Genomic DNA, 22179 nt, shown 5'->3' with positions numbered 1-22179 from the left:
TAAAATTATCATGTACCACAAAACATGAACCGTACCAAAACTTTCAATATTTCGTATATTATAATATAATATAGATAAATAGATAGTATAGATAGATAGATAGATAGATAGATAGATAAATAGATATACATATTATTGTATAGTTTTTAAAAGATTTTTTTATAATTATGTTAAAATTAACTAATAATAAATTTAATAACATTTAATTATTTTATGATCTAACTATGGGCTCAAGTTTGTCTCATGCACTTATCTGACTTCTTTTTTATTTTACTATTTTATATAATTATGTTCATTTTTATATTTATCACACACCATTTATGTTGTCGTGCACTAAGCCAAGGGTCTTCACGGAAACAGCCTCTTTATTCTTCCGAGTAGGAGCATACTCCGCGTACATTTTACCCTCCACACTCTAACCTGTGTAAGCAGTGTTTGGTTTGGTTTGGTATTTAAATGGGTGGTAAGACGAACAAAGTATCTTCCAGTGATATATCTAATTAATTGTTTATCAAATGAGTTAATTTTTGAAATATTAATTATACGTATAAGAACACAATTAATGATGTAATGAAATGGTCAAATATGACACATTAAAATTTTACCCCTCAAATTGATAGCGCGTTTGATTCCAAACACTTACAATATTAATAGTTATACGAAATTTTGAATTTTAGGTTCAGATTATGGGTTTCGGGTATAAATAGCCAATCCAAAATAAATTTGGGTTTAGGTAATACTCGAATTCGATCCAAAATCCAATAGATCGAATCTGGTTATTCATTTTCGGGTATATTTTGAATTTGGGTTTGAATATGGAATCTGACATGTCTGATCCGATCCGACCCCATTGCTATCCACGAGGAGCTTAAAGGAGAGCTGGCAATTTGTATTGTTTCGTGTTGTATACTTTAGTGTTCCATGTATTGAAAGACAAACACATATCCGATATCTTTAGCAATAATGTACTAAATGATAAACACATATTTGTAAACCATCGGTTCGTGTACATTTCGTGTATAAAAACAAATATATACATACATGAATAAATATATAAAAATATTATAGTTACATATAATGGTATATTTTTAGATTTTTTTTAAATATATATGAATTATATGTATATATATTACAAAATATGTATATTTATATAAATGAATATATATATATATATATCATATATATATTTTTAATATTTATTAATAAATTTATTTATTTCATACACTTTCGTGTAATAAGGATAAATGCATATCCGTATGGGTTTAAATTTGTGGTTTTTTATCGTATCGGGCCGTTTTATGGTATCCAAAACCAAATTGGCACTTTAGCTTGTAATAAAAAGGGTAGAAAAGTAAGAAAACATGGAATTGTTATCTCTCTAATACGAACCCTAATCCCTTTTGTCCCCAGATTTCACCCGTTCCATGTTATAATTTGTGTTGCAGATACAGACATTTACCAACAAATACACCAATTTTTCATACACAATTCACACACGTCTCTTGGTCTTCATAAGCGGAAAAGTAATTGGTGGAGATTGAAGCGGAGGAGACATGGTGGAGCAGCAGCAGGACAGTTCCAGGAAACGACGACGTTTCGCCTGTGAAGAAGCGCCTCCTCAACAACCACAGGTGCCTGTTCTCGCTTATCTTTCGTGTCGATTCGATTAATTTGTTTATGTTAATTAGCGGAATTAGGGTTGTTTCTTTTTATGTTTTGGATTTTAATTGAATTTGGGGTTTTTAACGAGCTGATTATGTTTTTTTTGTCTATATGTGATTTTGTTGGTGTAGGCTTATGTTGAGAATCGGAATGGTTCGTCACGCAAGAGGACAGATGATCGTGAGGGTCATTTTGAGTTTAGTCTTGGCGACAATTTGACTCCAAGATGTAAGCTTTTTCTACTCAAATGCAATTATTTGGATTTTATAAGCATGCATGTTCGTTTTACAATCTAATTTATATTTTTTTTAATGAGCTAACTCTAGCCATTTACATTAGAAATTGCTCTAATTAGTTAAGTCAAGATTAAATTGTTAATTTAGTTTGCGCAACTTTGTCATTCGGCTGTTTTTTATTGGTTGATAAGATTTTGTGTGTAGTGAACATAAAGGATGGTGTAGTTAGCTGATTTCTTATATTTCATTTGAGAAAATTTGAATGTCGAACAGGACTTATTGTGCACTATATTTATTTGTACTTGGGTGGGAAAGTTTTTTTTTTGATAATTAGATGGAAATGGTCTCGTGATTAGGACAAGTTAAAGTCCTTTTTTTTAGGATTTTGCTTTCTCTCTTTAAACTTAAAAAATCTGCAATATTTATTTGGCTTGTCAGTGACCTAAGTTTTAGGTTTTGATAAATTAAAAAGTTGGCTAAAAAATATCCAATCTAATTAAATTATTATTTTTGTGTGCATTTTAGAGATTGGGATTCTAATTATGCCAAGAGACCAATTACTATAAAATGCAAATATATATTTAACTGTATGCTTATGATAAAATTGAGGAAGAACTTGATAGGATAATTACACACACAAAGCACTTCATGTGCACAGGGAGAGCAGTGGCTCGATTACCGAGTTAAATAATGAACGGATACGGATTTACTTTGAAGGATACAATTCGTAGAATAGCTGAATGATCTAGAATATCAATTACGTAAATGTTCAGATTTATGGAATTACAAATAATAAAATAAAATTCAGGAGCCTTATGAATAATTATATTTAAAATTTATAGCTAAAAGTCTCAAGTTTAGAGACTTCTACTGACAAGATAAATGTAGCAACTTCAAGAAGCTTTTAATTATTTCTGTGTAGTTATCTCCTCTGAGGATCTTTTGTTGTCATTGTATGATGTATTGTTTACAAGATGTTGTTTATATATCTAGATGTTTTTGAATATCTTACTCTTTGATTAATATTTTTCCTCTATGATGTTTCACAGATAAAATACTCAGCAAAATGGGTGAAGGTTAGCTGTCAAGTGTGTGGTTTCTACAAACTCTTAAATTTTTTGCCATTCTTCTGTTATCACAGAAAGTTGCTAGTGCTGTAGGCACATTTGGTCGAGTATTGGAGTGTTGGGATCGTCAAACTCGGGAATATGTGGCAATCAAGGTCGTTCGAAGCATACACAAGTATCGTGAGGCAGCAATGATTGAAATTGATGTACTTGAGCAGCTTGCTAAAAATGAAAAAGGCGGATCACAGTAAGTTATTGTTGATTACTTGAGCACGTGAAATTATATCTTGATGTAGTTTTCCCTTTTCCTTTACCTATTATTGCTTCTTTGTGCAGCTGTGTGCAGATTCTGACGTGGTTTGATTACCGCAATCATATATGCATAGTAAGTGTGCCATATGAATTTACCTCTTTTTTTTTTCTATGAACAATGCGACTTTTGTTATGTTTCAGTGGAAATAAATCAGAAAACTATGGCACTGCATACCTTTCATTTAATACCTGCTGTACTTCATTTATTACCTGCTTTACTATGTGAGTTTCTGAAGCGTCTCCTGGTTGATGTATAAAACTAATGTTGTTGAATGTGCCTTGCTTATGACTCTGATCGCTGTAATAGGACTATGTGCTTGCATTATACCCGTGTGAAGGCTCAAATGTAAAGCCATTCACTTTTGCAACTTGATTAATACGTCATGATTATGTAAGCTAAATTGAGGACTTCATTTCAATGAATTTCGATGGTGTTATCAGGTGTTTGAGAGGCTTGGACCAAGTTTATTTGATTTTCTTAGGAGAAATGAATACTCACCATTCCCTGTTGATCTTGTTCGAGAATTTGGACGACAGCTTTTGGAATCTGTAGCATGTGTGTAGATTGTTCTTGGCCTTGCTATGTCATGTTATTTCATACTCTCTCTATTTGACCCATTACTCAGATCTGCTTGGGCTGTATTTTGCTTGTCCAGGGTGTGGTATTATACCTAAATTTTTCTTAACATACTTGTGTGATCTGTTATACTCGACAGATATGCATGACTTACGATTAATCCACACTGACCTGAAGCCAGAAAATATACTCCTTGTGTCATCTGAGTATGTAAAGCTTCCTGGCCGCAAGGTATATGTGTTTTATGGTTGGACATTCTAGAAGAGGGTAGACTTAAATTGTTATATTAAATAAATTTTTGGAATGGTACAGAGGAGTTCTTCAGATGAAACGCGTTTCAGGTGCTTGCCAAAGTCAAGCGTCATTAAGCTGATTGATTTTGGTAGTACTGCATATGATAACCACAAACATAGCTCCGTTGTCTCAACAAGGCATTACAGAGCACCTGAGGTTATTCTAGGTAACTAAAACTGCTGGCAAAGAGGAATGCATTAGTGTATATCATACTTTCTCTGTGTCTGTTTTGATAAAGAACAGTATCATAAGTATTTCTAAAGTGAGCTGAATAGTGAATATCAATAAAATGAGAGGCCGCCTGGGATGTACTACAGAAGGCAAGAGACAACTAATGTAATTATGAAGATTAGTATTACTGATAGATTTGACTAGCTCTTAGTAGTTCTACCGAGTGTCTAAGCTTCTTAAGTATTCATATCTTAACAGAAAACTTTGATATTGGTGAAAGTTTGACTGCATGACTATACTCGTTATAATTGTATCTTTGGAAATGAAGCTTAGCAGTGATATTTTAAGGTTTTCGGTCTTATATGGCGTAATATTTTTCACATTTACTTTCCCCACATTTAAAACCCTCGTCAATTTAAATATGATTATTACCATGGTGTTAGATGGGATCTACTTGTGTAGTTCTGGTCATGGTAGGAAGGTTACCGTTTCTTGACAAATATGATCAACTTGTGCAATTATTTTCTTAATTTATGTTTTCAGGTTATCATAGTATGTTTTAGTGAGCTGTGATAACTGATAACAGCCTTCATATTAATACATATATAGCATATCTATTTCTATCCTATCATGTGTGGAAGTCATCGTAGGTCAGTTTCATTTTAAATTTGAAAGCTATATCTGTGTGAAACTTATAAACAATGAAATCTTTTTTGCTCATTTTATGAGCTCATTTAATATGAAGATGCTAGTTCAAATTACCGTAAAAGATTCTTAAACGATTAGATATGCTAATTTTATACCAATGGTTGGATCTTTAGCTTTTTCTATTGAAGTGGTGGCTGAAATTATATTGTGATCTTTCTTTGCACTTTCTATACAGGTCTTGGATGGAGTTACCCATGTGATATGTGGAGTATAGGTTGCATACTTGTTGAACTCTGCTTGGTTAGTAAACCTTTTACTTCTGTTCTTATTGCTATTCAGACAACATTGAACAATTTATTTATCCAGAGATACATAATGTTTCCAGGGAGAAGCTTTGTTTCAGACACATGAGAATTTGGAGCATTTGGCAATGATGGAGAGAGTTTTAGGACCTTTGCCTGAGCATATGACTCGAAGAGCAGAGTAAGTTATATCTTGAAATAGGAATGAAAATAGGTACCCTAAATTATTGCTGCCGTGTGTTTTATTTGTAAGCTTGTTAACCTATCCAAGAGGTACCTATGTTTTTTATGCAAATATTAACACAAGGGGTTGACATTTTCTATGAAAGTAATTGTCAACATGCTGGCTTTTATTGGTAACTGTAATGTCCTTCCTTTCATTGATGCAGCCGCGGTGCTGAGAAGTACTTCAGAAGATCTCGGCTTAACTGGCCTGAAGGAGCCGTTTCAAGGGAGAGCATCAGATCAGTGAAAAAGTTGGACGGATTGAAGGTTGCAAAAAACCTTTTTATTAGTATTTTTTTATCTTTGGTATTCTGCAAACTATGCTGTGCAATAATGTCGATAGTTTGTTAACTGTCTTATATTTACCGGTTATTAATATAGTAGTTATAAATTCAGTATTATTGATCATCAAATTTTACACAATGGCTGCAGAAAATGCTGTCTCCCTATCTGGGATGCACAAGGTCATCATTTATTGACTTGCTGCATCAACTGTTAAAATTCGATCCATTGGAAAGGATCACTGCCAGAGAAGCTCTACGGCATCCTTTCTTCGAGACCTGATCGTGATAATATTCTCAATAAAGATATGAAAGGGATGACTTGGGGCATACAGAATCGTTTCCATCTTTATCTTGTTAGACATGTAATATCAATGTGCCTCAGTGTTCTAATCAAGAAATGTAGCTTAATACCATGTATATTCCTTTGTTAATCAACCAGTCAATCATATATTTCCGGAAGATCTTGTGTGTTTTCGGTCAACAGGTTAAGGTGCTTGCTGGTTAGAATTTTTTTTGGGGACCGGCGATTGCAGCGTATTTAAACTATCTTTTTTAGATAGATACATTAAATTGGTATCAATGAAAAAGTGGGAGGGAATAAATTTAAACTATTTTTGTTTAGTGTTTTTTAAGTGTTCCATTTGACTGAGGATCCTTGTAAAGTTAGCCTTTACCAAACTATTAAAAGCTAAATAATTTGTTTGCATGAACAATTATTTAAACATAAATGCACTTTGTTAATATTTATTTTCCTCTGCATATTTTACATATTTAATTAACGAGTGCAAAGACAGGTAAATTTTGTAAAAAAAATTGATTACGCACAGTTGACGTTGATTTCAACCGTCGATCTGTATTTTGATAGAATACTATTTATAGAGCAATGATTTATTTAGCCAAAAAAACAGAAACAGGGAGGGAGCAACGAGTTTGAGTTTATTTTTTGAAATATAATCGTAATCCGAGTCAATATTCGGTACTAGCAGAGGCGGATCTGGGGGGGGTCCAGGGGGGTCCCTGGCCCCCCCTAAATTTCCAAATATATTCAGTGTAGTAGGCTCAATGAATGTCTAGTTGCTGTAGGTTGGATGGTTTTAAGTAGTGTTATTTTCACCGGACACCAGGGTTCGAAACCCCTTCTTGTCTATATGCTTTTCTAGACTTCTGCATTCATTTGTTTTCCTTATTTTTTTCCTCGGTCTTAATTTTTTCCTCCCCTTAGTCTTCTAATTTATATATGTTCGATATTCTAAGGATGATAGAGGTGATGCATAGAGACTATTTTTAGAATATTATCATTTTTTATTATGTTTTTTTTAATTTTCCTGAAATTTAATTTTTCCTTAAAAATTTGGCACGAAAAATTTTCCGGACCCCCCTAAAAAACTTTTCTGCGTCCGCCACTGGGTACTAGAGATAATAACTTATTTCTTCAGATGTTTTAAGTTTATCTTACAGGGTCTTGTCGTAACTGAATTGACTAATTCATAGGTAGGGAGGATCAATAGTTAAGTACATAGAGTTATCAGTTATTTGATGGAAAACCCAGTCATTTAAAACAATTAGGTCTCAAAATCTAAAATTTAAAACAAACTCTTATAATGGGTAACACTCCATGAAGTATCCTAATCGTGGAAAATCATTATTTATAAAATATAAGATATATAATTTATTTTATTTTTCATCATATATAGTTAAAAAAATTTAATTATCAAGTTAAAAATCGAAGTTACACAATTTTTTATTTAAAAAGTCATTTAAAAAGTTTAAATTGGTTCTATAGCAGAATCACAGTAAAATCACACTTATTAAAAATTATTCCACTTTAAAATCAAATTTAAAATCAAGTAATTTTATCAAATTTTAATTGTTAAATTTTTTATTATATTTATATTATATATTAACATCGAATTATATATTTTTTAAAATAAAAAATTACAATTTATGATGAGATTTTATGATAAAAACAATGGTTATCCACGGTTTTCCATATAAGATGGTTCTCCACTGAGTAAAGACTTGTGTATATATATATGATGCCATTCCACAGCCCCTGCTTCTAACAACCATCGGCCGCATTGAAACATTGCGTCAGCCAATTCTTCATTGCAGCTAGCACTGTTTGCCACTTTATTTTTTCTAATTTATTTTTTTGTTAAAAATGAATTTTTAAATATTTTTTTAAACTTATATTTTGATATTTTTGAATTAATATTTTAAACTAAAATATTTAAATTTTAATATTGAATTTAAAATTTTTGAAAGAAAATGTATTTTTTAATTAATTTTAGTTCAAAATAGTATTTTCGAATTTTTATTATAAGGGAATATTCTAAGTTTTATGTTATTTTAATATTGTGAATTTTATGTTTTTTTATTTTTCTTGTATTTATCCAATTTAATTTATCAATTTTTAATTTATAGTAAATGAATATAATGCTAAAAATTAAAAATGTGGAAAATTAAAAAAATAAAATTTTATCGATTTTCGTTAGCTATAAAAAAATATAAAACAACTCAGTCCCCGGAATGTTAAATATTTTTTGGTAACAAATAAAAAAAATACCCTCTGCCACCTACTGCATTGTTTCATTGCGGCTAGTGCAATGAAACATTGTTCGAGGACGTTGTTTTAAATATAACGGTTTTGCTCGCTATATTTTTCTAATTTATTTTTTTTGTTAAAAATGAATTTTTAAATATTTTTTCGAACTTATATTTTGATATTTTGAATTAATATTTTAAACTAAAATATTTAAATTTAATATTGAATTTAAAATTTTTGAATGGAAAAGTATTTTTTAATTGTTTGTTCGAAATAGTATTTTTTGAATTTTTATTATAACGGAATATTGTGAGTTTTAGGTTTTTTTTTAATATTGTGAGTTTTATGTTTATTTTTTATTTTTCTTGTACTTGTCCAATTTAGTTTATCAATTTTTAATTTATAGTAAACGAATATAATGCTAAAAATTGAAAATTTGGAAAACTAAAAAAAATGAAATTTTATCGATTTTTCGTTAGTTATAAAAAAATATAAAACAACTCAGCCCCCAGAATGCTAAATATTTTTTCGTAACAAATAAAAAAAATACTCTTTGCCACCTACAACATTGTTTCATTGCGTCTAGTGCAATAAAACATTGGTGGAGGACGTTGTTTTAAATGTAACGGTTTTTGTTCGTTTTATTTTTCTAATTTATTTTTTTTGTTAAAAATGAATTTTTAAATATTTTTTCGAACTTATATTTTGATATTTTTGAATTAATATTTTAAACTAAAATATTTAAATTTAATATTGAATTTAAATTTTTTGAGTGAAAATGTATTTTTTTATTATTTTTTCGAAATAGTATTTTCGAATTTTTATCATAACGGAATATTGTGAGTTTTATGTTTTTTTTAATATTGTGAGTTTTATGTTTTTTTTTTAATTTTTCTTTTACTTGTCCAATTTAGTTTATCAATTTTTAATTTATAGTAAACGAATATAATGCTAAAAATTGAAAATGTGGAAAACTATAAAAAATTGAAATTTTATCAATTTTTCGTTACCTATAAAAAAATATAAAACAACTGAGTTCCGGAATGCTAAACATTTTTTCGTAACAAATTAAAAAAAAAAATTACTTTTGCCATCTGTAACATTGTGTCATTGCTGCTAGTGCAATGAAATATTGTTGTAGGTGGCTCTTTAACCACCCGCCGCAATAGAACACCTCCCGCAATGACTCATTGCGGGAGGGTTTTTTATTATTATTTTGTTCTCATTTATTTTTTTAAAACTATAAATTATTTATAAAAAATATTTAATTCATCATAACTTCATTAAGGAGTATATAATTTTGACATATTTAAAATTTAAATTAAAATAGTTTGATTAGAATTTACTCAAAAAAGTTTTAGACAAGACGACACCTTTCGATTAATAAACAATCATACTTGCAATACTCCATTCATACATTTCAGTTACTATCTTAGGTTTTTTATTTTTTTTCATTAAAACTAATATTTTTAATTATTTTTCCGATTATATATCTAATTTATTTTTAAATTTTTAACTCATTATAAAATTGATAATAAATAGGAAGTAGTAATAAAATTAGAAAATATAGAACAAATGGTTGTTAAAATTAATTATATATTTTCTAACTCCGTTATTATCGAAAAAAATTAATTCATTAAAATATTATTTTTTGTTATTTAGAAATTAAATAAAAACAGTAATTCTGCCGCATTATTTAATTGTGGTAGGTACCTCCCGCAATGTCTCATTGCTGGAGGTCTGTTGCAATGAAACAATGCGGGGCACCAGCTGGTTACTACAACCACCTGGGGCTGTGGATCAAAACCCATATATATATATATGGCAATGATCAAATACAAAATAGAATATAAATTAGAAATCAATCTAAGCCATTAGATTTACCTAATCTAATGGTCCCCTTAAATCACCCTAACCAACTACTCGCACTCTCCCACCCTCAATTTCAGCTTTTATCCTCCGTTTTTAATTTGATTTTTCCCGTCAAATCGTAAGTTTATTTTAAAATCCGATTTCACTGTATTTTTCTACATTTTTCAATGATCGATTTGCATACCATATGTGTTATATTTCGAATTAATTAAATTTTTTTTTGTTTCTAATTTATATTCTAAATTGATTTTTATTGGAGTAGCCATATATATATATATATATATATATATAATTGTAAGGAAATTTTAAAATTGAATTATTTATCAAGTGTGTTATGTAATTTATTAAATTATTCAAGAAATATAATTTAAATATAAAATTATACATTAACATATATTATGTACAGTGTATTGTTAAACATTAGAAACTTAATTTTCTAAAAATTAAGTGATCTTTCTGTAACACTTAAATTATGAAGCAATTATCGCATATATTAAACAAAAAAAAAGAGTACAATTTAATGAACGGGTAATTGAAATAGAGTTCAAAATTTGTAATTAGAAAAGCTAATGTGACTATGACAGAATATATAATTTAAAGTACAGTCCATAACTGCACAGATTTTAGCACTAGTTACGTATAGTTATATAAATGTAAACATACTACTAAATAAATATATTTCCATTGTACACATTTGTGTTGCGTTGTGCATCCAAAATCTAAACTCAAACTTACATGACATCAGTTGTAAATCTCTTTATTCGTACTAAATTGTTAAGTATAGGCAGCACCTTTTGAAATAAATTACTAACAACACATAATCGTAGAAAAGTGATATTAACTGATACGTGATGATAACATTAGAAAGCAATATGATGCATCAGAAAACTTCAAGGAACTGACAACTGTCAATTCGCGTATTATGCTTTTTAAGATCTTCGAGGAAGGTAAATCAGTCAGCATTCAAAAACACATGTAAGGGCTATAGTACAGTCAGGCTTACTTTGTGCGTCCATCAATTCCAAAAGCAGTCTCCTGGTTTCTTTACCACCACAAGTGAGCTTCACCCAACTTTTAATCTTAAATAACTTGATAAACGTTTCAATTTGCAAATTCCAAGAATTGAACCTAATGACAATACTAATACTAAAAACCTCACTCTAAATTGTCAAGGAGTGCATACCTCAAGTTTGGAAAATAAGTAAATCTGTTCTTTAAAGCTGTAAAAAGTTGCATGTTGAGAATCATTTGCAAAGACATATTAGCTACATAATATCTAGGAAATTCAGCAACAGTCCATCAAACTTCAATTGCCATCAAAATGCTGTGGCAACTACTTGAGCCTTGAAACCACTAAATAAACATTGCTTGCAGTCTCTATATATGATAATATTATCTCTTTCTACATGCTAAATGTCACTTGAAACAGAAATTGAGCAAGAGCTCTAAAGAAACAAATACCACAAAATATGGGAGTAGGGTAGTTGGAGTGGACCAGTAACTGCTGATGCCAGCTGGCCATGCTCGGGTATCAAAAGCAAAGTGTTTTACTGAGGTAAAGATAACTCGAAACACATCATCTACCAACCAAGTTTCTGAGCCAGGGATAGTAAACATACGACGACAACAGAGTATACACTACAGTCCATAAAAAGTCCACCAAAACATTGCTGCAGCATCAACCCAATCTCCAGAGCTTTCCCAAACTCAAATGCACCTAATGGAGATGCTCCACTTGCTTCTGCACCAGAATTTACTAGCCTGTTGTCATCTAGAAGAAGGGGAACAAGCACAATTGATATATTAGTGACCAGAAGAAGACATAGTGGCCTGAAAAGTATGATACTCTTTACAATGTAACTGCCAAGAATAGGAAATCCTATATATGACAGGAATACTAAAATGGCTGCTGCTACAGAACAATAAATACGAATCATCTCTGAAGCTGCAACTGCAACACTTATTTGCTTTGGGCTTATACTAGTATAATGACGACGGATCGCTGGTTCTGAGTTATCTGACTGACGCCCAATATTAAAAGTAGAACTCAGTAAACCTTCAATTTCTGATGAAACTGGACTTTGTTCTATTTTTTCATCAGTATCCAGGGCAGATGGTATAGATTCTGGTGAGCTCGAATCAGATTGGAGAATATCTTCTTGTATGCCAGTTTTCCCACCATATTTATCAAGCTGCGATGTATCATTACTAAAGTCCTCAGAGAAAGAACTGAAGTGTTCATTCTCATTCTGAGAGACAACTGCAACCAAAGAAAAAGATGAGGAGTGACATTTAAAAATTGATCCAGTCTCTTGTCATAAATGTAAATTATAGTGATTGATGCAGCACAATGATAATACTGATAAACGATAACAAGAACAATGGCTAAAATTCTTGGGAGATTGAACTGCAGCTCAATCTCTGCCCCAAGCTATCTCCAAATTGATAACACATCAATATTTTGATAAATACAAGTTTAGTACTTAAAGTCTGCCTCTAAAGAGTTTCAACAACATATAAATAGATGAAAACCCAAACAGCTGGGCTAGAATAAATATTGTGCAGTTACCAACAACCAGCTAGTGAACTACTAACAATAATATTAACTGCATAGTAAAAAGTCCCATAATAAGTAGGATACACAATGATCCTTATTACAATATAATAGATATATCAATTCCCTTTTATTTTCTATTTTCAGTCCCCCGTCAGTGGTTCTTAGAATGTTCGAGTTTCAACTACAGGCATTACTTGTTTTGTAACCATAAGAAGTATTATTCCTTCACAGTCTGCTATTTGTTTTCTAGTCTCAAGAATAGCACTTCGGAGAGAAACCTATGTTCCTATGCATCAAATGCACATAGACATACCCTTGCACTACGCTAAGACATAGCGCTGATTACGTGTATAGACTCGATGCAAAGAAAAATATCAAAAACATAGAAATCTGAGTTACTAATAGACTTTTGATGCCAAACGAAGAATTAAATTATTAGTTTGTATATCATTTATGTTATTAGTTAGGATAAGACTTAATGTTATTTGGTTTAATATTATATTATATATGTGTAGGAATATTCTAGATTATGATAGAAAATAAGAAATGATTTGTTTCCTTTATTAGAAGATTGTTACTTGATCACTAAGTTTAGGATTCTACTCTTATGTGGCTATACAAGCCGATGTGATCTTTTATTATAAGAATATAATTGATTTATTATTGAATTTAGAATTGTTTCTCTCTCTTGTTATGGGTTGCGATCCTAACAAACCTCTATTCCGCGGTTGAGAAATCCTAGGGGTAGTGATTCTTCTTCGGTTGGATCACCTTAGGCGTGAATTTTCTGCCATTAATCCAAAAACATCTATCATTTTAATTTTTAATTGTTTTTAATACCATATCCTACATCAACTTTACATCGAATAGAGTAAAATATTAATTATGAAATTAATATTTATGTTAGGAACTAGGAATTCTGAATATAGAAAAGTAGTTTTGTGTCTTCTTCGAATAATAGCAGTAGAGAACAGATTTTAAGAGAAAAATGTAGATAAAAGCACGGAGATATAAAGAGTTTATAGAGACTAAGGGGTGTGTATTCAATTGAGATTTTGAAGGATTGATAATAATCCATGGATTTTACAAGATTTTCGTTGATTTTAAATGTTCGAGGATTTTGACAGAGTTGATAAAAAATCTTGTAGAGTCTTTATGATTTTGTGAACTTTTTTAGAAATCCTTCAAAATCTCATGTATTTTGGTGAGATTTCAAAAGATTAAAAATGTACAACCAAATTCATCAAAATCCACATAAACCAAACCAAACCAAACATACCCGGTATATCCTACCCGGTATTTCCTTAAAAATCCTTTAAAGTCTTGATTGAATACACCCACCTAAGCTAAAGAGAGAGTCTAGGGAGAGAAGTAGTAATAAACAGTGGCAGAAAACAATTAGACAGGGAAACTGCAGAGAATTTATATAGAAAAGACTGGGTTCCATTTTCTGATAAGTGTTCAATACAACGAAAAAGTACAACTGACTTAATACTTATACTCCCTCAGTCTCACTGAGTTGTTTACATTGGGGGATGGGGAATCAACACACATTTTAAGACTCCTTTAAAATATGATTCCCTAAAAAAATTTAAATATTTCTTTCTTTTAAATAAAAATATAATGTTTATACTTTTATACAGAAAAAGAAAATTCTAAATAAATGATAGAACTATATTTTATAGTAGCCTTAAAATGCGTGTCAAGCATGAAGAAAAAGTATATAAAAAATCCAGTGGGACAGAGGGAGTACTATCTAAGAAATATTAAAAAGACTCAATTGCCTCTTACACATGCTATCTACTGCGAATGACTAATAGAGCCCCCTATTCCTGACATATTAACAACGTATACCAGCTTCATCAACATAATTAAAACAATTGAAACAAAAATGATAAAAAAATTACCAGAGCTCTACCATACTACAATGAGATTCTATTAGTTCTACTTATTTACAAATGACCCGACTTTGTTTGAAACTTGATGCAATGATATGTAGTTGGTTAAACTGGGACTGCCGGGTGGATGTAACCAGAACCAATCAATAAAAGTGGTCAAGACCAGTAGTGCACGGGTGAGATGGAAAGATAATTGTTTAAAAGAAACATTTGAAAAAAATTAATTTCTGCATTGATTTGTTTTTACTCCTTGCCATTGCCTGGTGCTAGTGTTAAGGCTCGAATTTCTGGTGTAAGCAGACAAAAATTTATTTGTTGTATTAATGAAGTTATAGTTAATTATTAATCACAAGCTCAACCTGTGCAACAAAATATTTGTATTTATTCTGTAACTCTATGATATGGCCAACTAGCAAGATTGATTTAAGAGTGTCTGAAAACTATAGCTATAGCATAGTAATAGATGAATCAAACTGAAGATCGCCAAAGAATCAGAGATAACGTGCAAAAGAGAACAGAGATGAAACAGAGAAGAACACAAATTTCAAGAAGGCGGCATCAAGGAATTCAAATGAAAGTAAATTTGATCAGAGAATAGGTTCGAACAAGGAATAAAGTTGGAGCCTATCGAGTATAGAAATGAATGAGAGAAGTCCTGAAGAGAATTTAAACTTGATCAGAACACATGTCCGTCGATAGACTGAGTAGCACTAGCCACTATTAACATCTATATGTAGCATCAAACTTTAGCAATAAAACTATTAAAACGCTTATATCACTTAATAAAACATAATACAGGTGACCTTAATTAAACAATCACGTAATAGAGAATGTAAGCATATAAGATGCGAAATAGAACATTATTTTCAACAACGAAGAACAAATCTACATTTACTTCCAAAACCTAACTTGTTCAATATATTTTTTTAATTCCACCGCCACTAACCAACTGATATAATAGAAGGCAGAATCGACACACGGCCATAAAGAGGAATACAATATCAATCATCCGTATCATTCAAGTACCAATATATAGAATCCTCAATAAACTAAAATCATACACGATGCATACAATTATCCATGTGTACATAATTAAAGTTTTTTTTTAAAAAAAAGCAATCTAACAAAACGGAAACTGATCAATTGCGCAATTAAATCATTTAATGACGAAATTGATAAGAATAAAATGATAATGTTACATACACATCGATAGACAAGAAAGAAGAAGAAGAAGATGAAAAGGAGGTACCTGAAGGAGAGAGATCTGAGAAAGATCTGGAAGAAGCAGGGAGAGTGCCGATACGACCGGTGATAAGAGCTAAACGGTCGGATCCTCTCTCCGCTATACGACGTCGTCTTTCTTTGCTGCTCGTCGACATCACCCCCCAACGCACTTCTTCTCATATTCCCCCAACACACAGCTTTAATATCTGTACGTATGTATGTACAAGTTCCCGTTTGTATCGCCTTTCTTTCTTCTTCTCCTCTTTTTTTTTTAATTTATTTATTAACAGCCTTTTTTTAGTTTGTATTTTGGAATTTTAAATTAGAGCTCTAACTGGGTTTGCCTCGGATCGGCCTAAATCCATATCCATTTATTTTTTCGGATTCAGATTCGGATCGGATCGGCTTCGGATTTTTTATAGGCCGATCTATATCCGGATCCGTTTGAATCACGGATTTCGGATCGGATATCCGCTCCATTTATGTATATTTATTTTTTTTAACTTAACTTATTACAAAATTTATTTATAATTTACAATTCCGAAAAATATTAAAATACAAGTAGAATACAACGAAATTCAAAAATAAATTATAAAATAAAATTCGCTTTTTGAAATAAACATACGGAGTTGTACTGTATTTTAGTTCTAACTATGAAAAAATTGATGTTGCGAAATGGAAGTGTATATGAATTGAGTTTGAGTTATGCAGTTCTAAAATGTTAAAGAACCAGGATTATAAAAATGAAATTATAGAAATGGACTGTACATTTGACACCGAACCGAACGAAATATAGATAATGGAACTTGACTCGAGGATATTACGTTTAAAATTAGAATTATTGAAAAATATTTTTATTATATATATATAACCAGATCGGGTTATTAACGGATCGGATCGGCCTAAATTCATATCCGCTCCATTTATAATCGAATATTTCTTATCGGATTGGATCCCGGATCGGATTTTTGATAGATCAATCCATATCCGCTAAAATGAACTCGGATCGGGTCGGATTGGATTTTCGCTCCATTGACAAACATACTCTAACATACTAAAACATTATTTAAGTTTTTTTTAAAATAATAGTTTTTGAAATTTTTAATATTCATGCGGACTATAAAGGGCTTTCAATATTTTTATGTTTGAAGTTTTTGATTATAAAAATTGGAAGAAAACAAAACTGAAATACACTTTTAGTTCTTACCAAATTTTGTAGTTGCTGCTAGTATTTTTTTAATAATTATAATGTTTCCGGGAAAAATTGTTGTTGTAACCGAGTGGTATAAATAATATAGGAGGAGGGTTAAGCTGTGCAATTGTGCGGTTGCAAATGTGGTTGAGAGTGGTAATTTTGCAACATCCAAAATGACCGACAACTCTGCCAGAGTGCTGTTTGATAGAGTATAAGCAACCTGGCTAGGATACAACCCGGACCTAAAGAGTATCAGGCCCAACCGATGGACCAAGACCCCCCTCTCCCAGAATAATCAAGTGGAGAGACCAGGTCCAGGGCCAACCCATGACCCGGATCGTCTCCCAACCCGGATACAACCCACGACCCGGATCACCTGCTCACCAGGACCCATCCCATGACCTGGATCACCTGCTCACCAGATTCCGACCCATGACCTGGATCACCTTCCTACCAGGATCCCGCCCATGACCTGGATCACCTGCCTACCTGGATCCGGACCAGGACCAAGATCACCATGAGGGGGGTCCCAGCTAGCACATGCACACTCCACAACCTGCCAAGGAAGGGTACGTGGGCACGTGACGGTGACAGCTATCAACAACCAACATACCAGACAAACACGGCGCGTGTCAGAAGGCCGTTAGGACACCCTGAAGGTGGTCCTCCCCTGGACACGTGTAAGCAATCCACCCAAGCCAGGCGTCCTCTGCCCCCAAGATTCAACGGCCCTGATTTAGAGGTAACAACCCCTAAACCCTACCTTTGGGCTATATATACCCCCAGGGATGAAGGGTTTAGGGGTTAGAACAACATTCACACTTTGGCACACTCACTCTCACACACACACACATATATATATATACACACAACAACCTTTCCATCAGACACATAGACCTCCATCTTCTCTAAAGCCCTATTCTTATTCTTACACCGGAGGCGCCGTGAGAGCCAAATCCCCATTCCGGTGTTGTTTTGCAGATACCCAACCAGCAGCTACACCTCATTAGCACCCAGAAGGTCCAGGAACGGCGTCGGACGGAGTCGCCCCGCTCACCGGAGTTATCATTTGGCGCTAGAAGGAGGGCGCTCCATCCTTGGGTCTCGGTGCCCCTGGATTCACCTTCATCAGCAAACTCTTATGAGAGTCCACATCTTAAACCTGTAAGAACAAAAGCATCCATACCCTCTCTTGAATATGAATGTTCATTTTAGCTATATTTGTGTGAGCTCATTACTTTAGGCCACGTTTGTGTAAGCCCGCTCTCGTTTGTTAATCTTGATTGTTTGGAGTTTGATAATCTTGATAGTCTTGAAGCCTGAGGTTTGATAGTTTTGATAGTTTTAAAACCCAGATCTGCTTTAGTTTGCATATTGTATTTGTGTTCTAGAGCTTTATGTTCTTGTTCAGTAGTATTGTTAGCAAAACCCAGAAAGTTTGTTTTGTGTTATTCTGGAAATTTTTTGTAATCTTCAAAAAAGCAACCTTAGATCCACATTTTTAGCCTCAAATCTTGGTCAGTTGTTTGTACAATTGTGGTAATGGCAAGAGCAGGAAAAAGTACGGCTGGTAGGCCCTCCGCCAGTACCCAGGTCCAGGATCAGGACCACTCTCAGGCTCACGAACCTGGGGGAGACCGAGAGACCCTCCAGGAGCAACCATTGACGCAACACACCCTGGTCTTGGAAAGGATAGTAACACCCCGGGATGCTAGAAATGTCATATAGCTCAATCAGTATAAGTACACCAATATTCCAGTCGCAGAGGAGCATATGGCCAACTTAACAAGCTATGAACTGGCTGAAGCAATCAGACTCTACAGAGATGAACAAGCCCGGGCTCAGATAGAATATGAGCAAGATGAGGAGCAAGAAGAGTCTGGGGATTCTCAGCAATCTAGGAGATCTGTCTTCGATCGAATCGGAACTAAGGCAAAAAAGAATAAAAAAGAGCCTAGTAAGAAAGAGACAGAAGCAACCAGAAAGAAAAAGTTGGAAGAAATGAGGGAACATATAAGAAGAGAAGAAGAGGCAAAGCTTGAGCAAAAAAATCAGAAAAGAATGCAGTTGGAAGAGGAGAGGCTCCTGGCTAAAACAAAAGGCAAAAGAACTCGGCGGGACCCTACCCCCGAGCTCATTTCTGACGACGAAGAGGAGGGGTAGAAGGATCTAAAAGACATAATTTATGAGCTCCAGAGAAAAATGGAAAAAGATTCCGGGTTGGAAGTTGGGGAGACCCTCACACCCTTCAGTCACTCCCTAGAAGCCATCCCCCTACAGAAAATTCTCAAACATTACAACTTTGACTCTTTTGATGGACTGGGGGATCCGGAAGAGCACCTCAATTACTTCGAACAGATAGCTCAGATATATTACTACAACGACCTAACCAAGTCCTGATTCTTCGCTTCGACCCTCAAAGGGGGGCTCAAAGATGGTTCAGCAGGATCCCATCACGAAGCATTCACTCCTGGAAGGAGTTCAGGGGGGCCTTCCTTAGAAGATTCAGAGCCAATAAGACACATGAAATGCACATGTGCCACCTGGAAACAATCTGCCAATATGATAACGAAGCACTTTCAACTTATATGCGGAGATTCCAGGAAGCCATCAACAAAGTCTCGAATATTGATGAGAGGGAGGCTCTAAGCATATTCCGGAGGAACTTGGATCCAGAACATAATGAGAGGTACATTGTAGAGTTGATAAACAAAGAGCCACAAAGCCTGGCCGCTGCCTACTCTATGGCAGCCCGGTTCATAAAGGAAACAGATGTTCTCCAGGCGATGAGAATGACTCGGAATGGAGGGTCCAGGAATAAAACTTCCGATGACCGACCGAAAGGGGGTTACCATCAGGAAAAGAAGTTCAAACAAAGTAACCAAACCCAGCAGACCAATGTTGTGCAAAACACTCAAATATTTCAAAGACCGGGTCCTAAGACGGAATTTAAAAGCGATCCCAGTCCACCCAGGCAAGCCAGAGAGCCTAGGAAAGAGCCAGACCGGACACCACTGAACAGGACCCGGGAAGAAATACTGAAGGAGATAAAGGGAAAGCCATTTTATTATCCTCTGAAACCCATGCAGACTCCCCCGGAGAGCAGGCCATACAACAGACAATACGACTATCATGAAACCAATGAGCACAAAACTGAAAATTGTCTCTCTCTCAAATACTTCATTGAAGATCAAGTTAAGAAGGGAAACCTAAATCAGTACATCTCCCGGGAGACAAATCAGAAAGAAGAAAGGCAAATGAGAGGAAAGAATGTAGTAAATATAGTCCCAGGAGGATCACACTCTCCCCCTAGGAGCCCAAACTCAGGAGATGAAGTATTCTCCATCCAATCATACCCGGAGATGGTGATCTCATTCAGCAGCAAAGATTATGAAGGAGTCAACCCGAACCACAATGAAGCTTTGGTAGTGACACTTGACATCTTTGATAATGAAGTAAGAAGAATGTTGATAGACAATGGATCTTCAGTAAATATACTTTTCAAGTAAACCGTGGACCGGATGAAGCTGGGGAGCGTACGCTCCAATGAATGCCGAGAGGACCCTCTCTATGGGTTCGGGAACAACTTGGTCCCGATCCAGGGAACCTTATACTTGCCAGTGATATTTGGATCAGTCCCGAACCAAGTAACCCATATGATAAAATTCTACGTGATCAACACTCCCTCATCCTACAACGGCATAATCGGGCGCTCAGCCCTGACCAGGATCCAAGCAATCACCTCCATATCACACTTGAAAATAAAATTCCCAACACCAACCGGGGTAGGAGAAATCAAGGGAGATTATGAGATCGCGGAAAGATATTATAACCAAGCTCTGGTAGTGGCGTAAACTCACCAAGATAACAAGAGGAAGGCCGTTGTCTTTCGCAAACAGCAAAGTATTAAAAAACATCGCCCCCACTCAAGGGATGATGGAATAAAAGAAGTCCAGATCATAGAATCCCTCCTAGATCCAAAAACAACCAAACCAAGCTCGAAAGAGCAAAAAAGCAACCAAGTCACGGCAGAGATTGAATCAAGCCTAGGCCTTGGCCAGGTAAATCCTATTGTGCAAGCAACCAACCCTGAAATAAGTAAAGTAGAGGAAAACAACCAAAAAGAGATGACAGCCCAGGGTCAGACCTATATGAAGAAAAATGCAGATGCCCGGATCCAGCAGTTGGTATCAAATATGGATCAAGCAAAGATTGAGGCCGTTGTAGAAACGGAAACAATTTTAATCAGTGCAAGCGATCCTTCCAAGAAAATAAAGATAGGACCCGGACTCGAGACTACCTTCAAAGAAGAATTGATATCATTACTCTGGGGGTACTCTGATATATTTTCCTGGAACCCGAGAGACATGCCCGGGTTGGATGAATCCATAGCAATGCATAGTGTGGACGTCAACCCCGAAAGGAAACTAGTTCAGTAAAAGAGAAGAAATTTTGCCCCAGAAAGACAGAAAGCAATAGATAAAGAAATTGAGAAACTACTAAAAGCTGGGATCATATGTAAAGTCAAGTACCCGGAATGGTTGGAAAACGTTGTGATGGTAAAAAAGGCAAACAGGAATGGAGAATGTATATCGACTACACCGACTTGAACAGTGCATGCCCCAAAGACCCTTACCCCTTGCCAAATATTGATCAATTGATCGACGCAACATCCGGGCACATAATCCTGAGTTTCATGGACGCCTACTCGGGGTACAACCAGATAAAGATGAATCCCAAAGATATCCTAAAGACAGCCTTCATCACCCACAGGGCGGTCTATGCCTATGTGATGCTGCCTTTCGTATTGACTAATGCGGGAACAACCTACCAGAGAGCAATGAATAAAATCTTCAAAGACCAGATTGGAAGGAACCTGGAATCCTTTGCTGATGACATGATTACAAAGTCCACAAGCATCCCCGGTCACATAGGAGACCTAAGGGAATGCTTTGACAACTTGAGAAAATACTCACTCAGGCTCAATCCAGAAAAGTGCACATTCGGAGTAGGGGCCGGAAAATTTCTTGGATTCATGATAAGCAACCGAGGAATTGAAGTCAACCCAGAAAAGATAAAGGCAATCCAGGAGATGACACCTCCCAGAACA

The 22179-nt window shown here is 34.1% G+C and overlaps 3 protein-coding genes across 4 annotated transcripts; 2 read left to right on the top strand and 1 right to left on the bottom strand.

The window, feature by feature from the left end:
* Window positions 1-1322: 1322 nt before the first annotated feature.
* LOC141672166 (serine/threonine-protein kinase AFC3) lies at window positions 1323-6389 on the top strand. Of its 2 annotated transcripts, XM_074478672.1 has the most exons (13): window positions 1323-1631; window positions 1794-1890; window positions 2948-2974; window positions 3059-3212; window positions 3302-3350; window positions 3585-3623; window positions 3719-3833; window positions 3994-4085; window positions 4167-4314; window positions 5203-5267; window positions 5353-5450; window positions 5659-5761; window positions 5927-6389. In XM_074478672.1, the coding sequence occupies exons 1-13, from the start codon at window positions 1554-1556 to the stop codon at window positions 6056-6058; spliced, it is 1197 nt and encodes a 398-aa protein (XP_074334773.1). In that variant the 5' UTR covers window positions 1323-1553; the 3' UTR covers window positions 6059-6389. The 2 variants fall into 2 exon arrangements, with proteins under 2 accessions (XP_074334773.1, XP_074334774.1); XM_074478673.1 differs by lacking the exon at window positions 3585-3623 and having other exon boundaries at window positions 1325-1631.
* Window positions 6390-11479: 5090 nt separating this feature from the next.
* LOC141672381 (uncharacterized) lies at window positions 11480-16121 on the bottom strand. The gene is made up of 2 exons (XM_074478966.1): window positions 15900-16121; window positions 11480-12455 (listed from the first exon to the last, which is right to left on the bottom strand). The coding sequence occupies exons 1-2, from the start codon at window positions 16027-16029 to the stop codon at window positions 11776-11778; spliced, it is 810 nt and encodes a 269-aa protein (XP_074335067.1). The 5' UTR covers window positions 16030-16121; the 3' UTR covers window positions 11480-11775.
* Window positions 16122-19597: 3476 nt separating this feature from the next.
* LOC141674548 (uncharacterized) lies at window positions 19598-20578 on the top strand. The gene has a single exon (XM_074481255.1). It carries the CDS (start codon window positions 19598-19600, stop codon window positions 20576-20578), a length of 981 nt encoding a protein of 326 aa, XP_074337356.1.
* Window positions 20579-22179: the final 1601 nt, after the last annotated feature.

Source organism: Apium graveolens, chromosome 7 (assembly GCF_009905375.1).
Source record: "Apium graveolens cultivar Ventura chromosome 7, ASM990537v1, whole genome shotgun sequence".
NCBI classification, from domain to species: domain Eukaryota; kingdom Viridiplantae; phylum Streptophyta; class Magnoliopsida; order Apiales; family Apiaceae; genus Apium; species Apium graveolens.
This window is presented reverse-complemented; position numbering and strand designations above follow the sequence as displayed.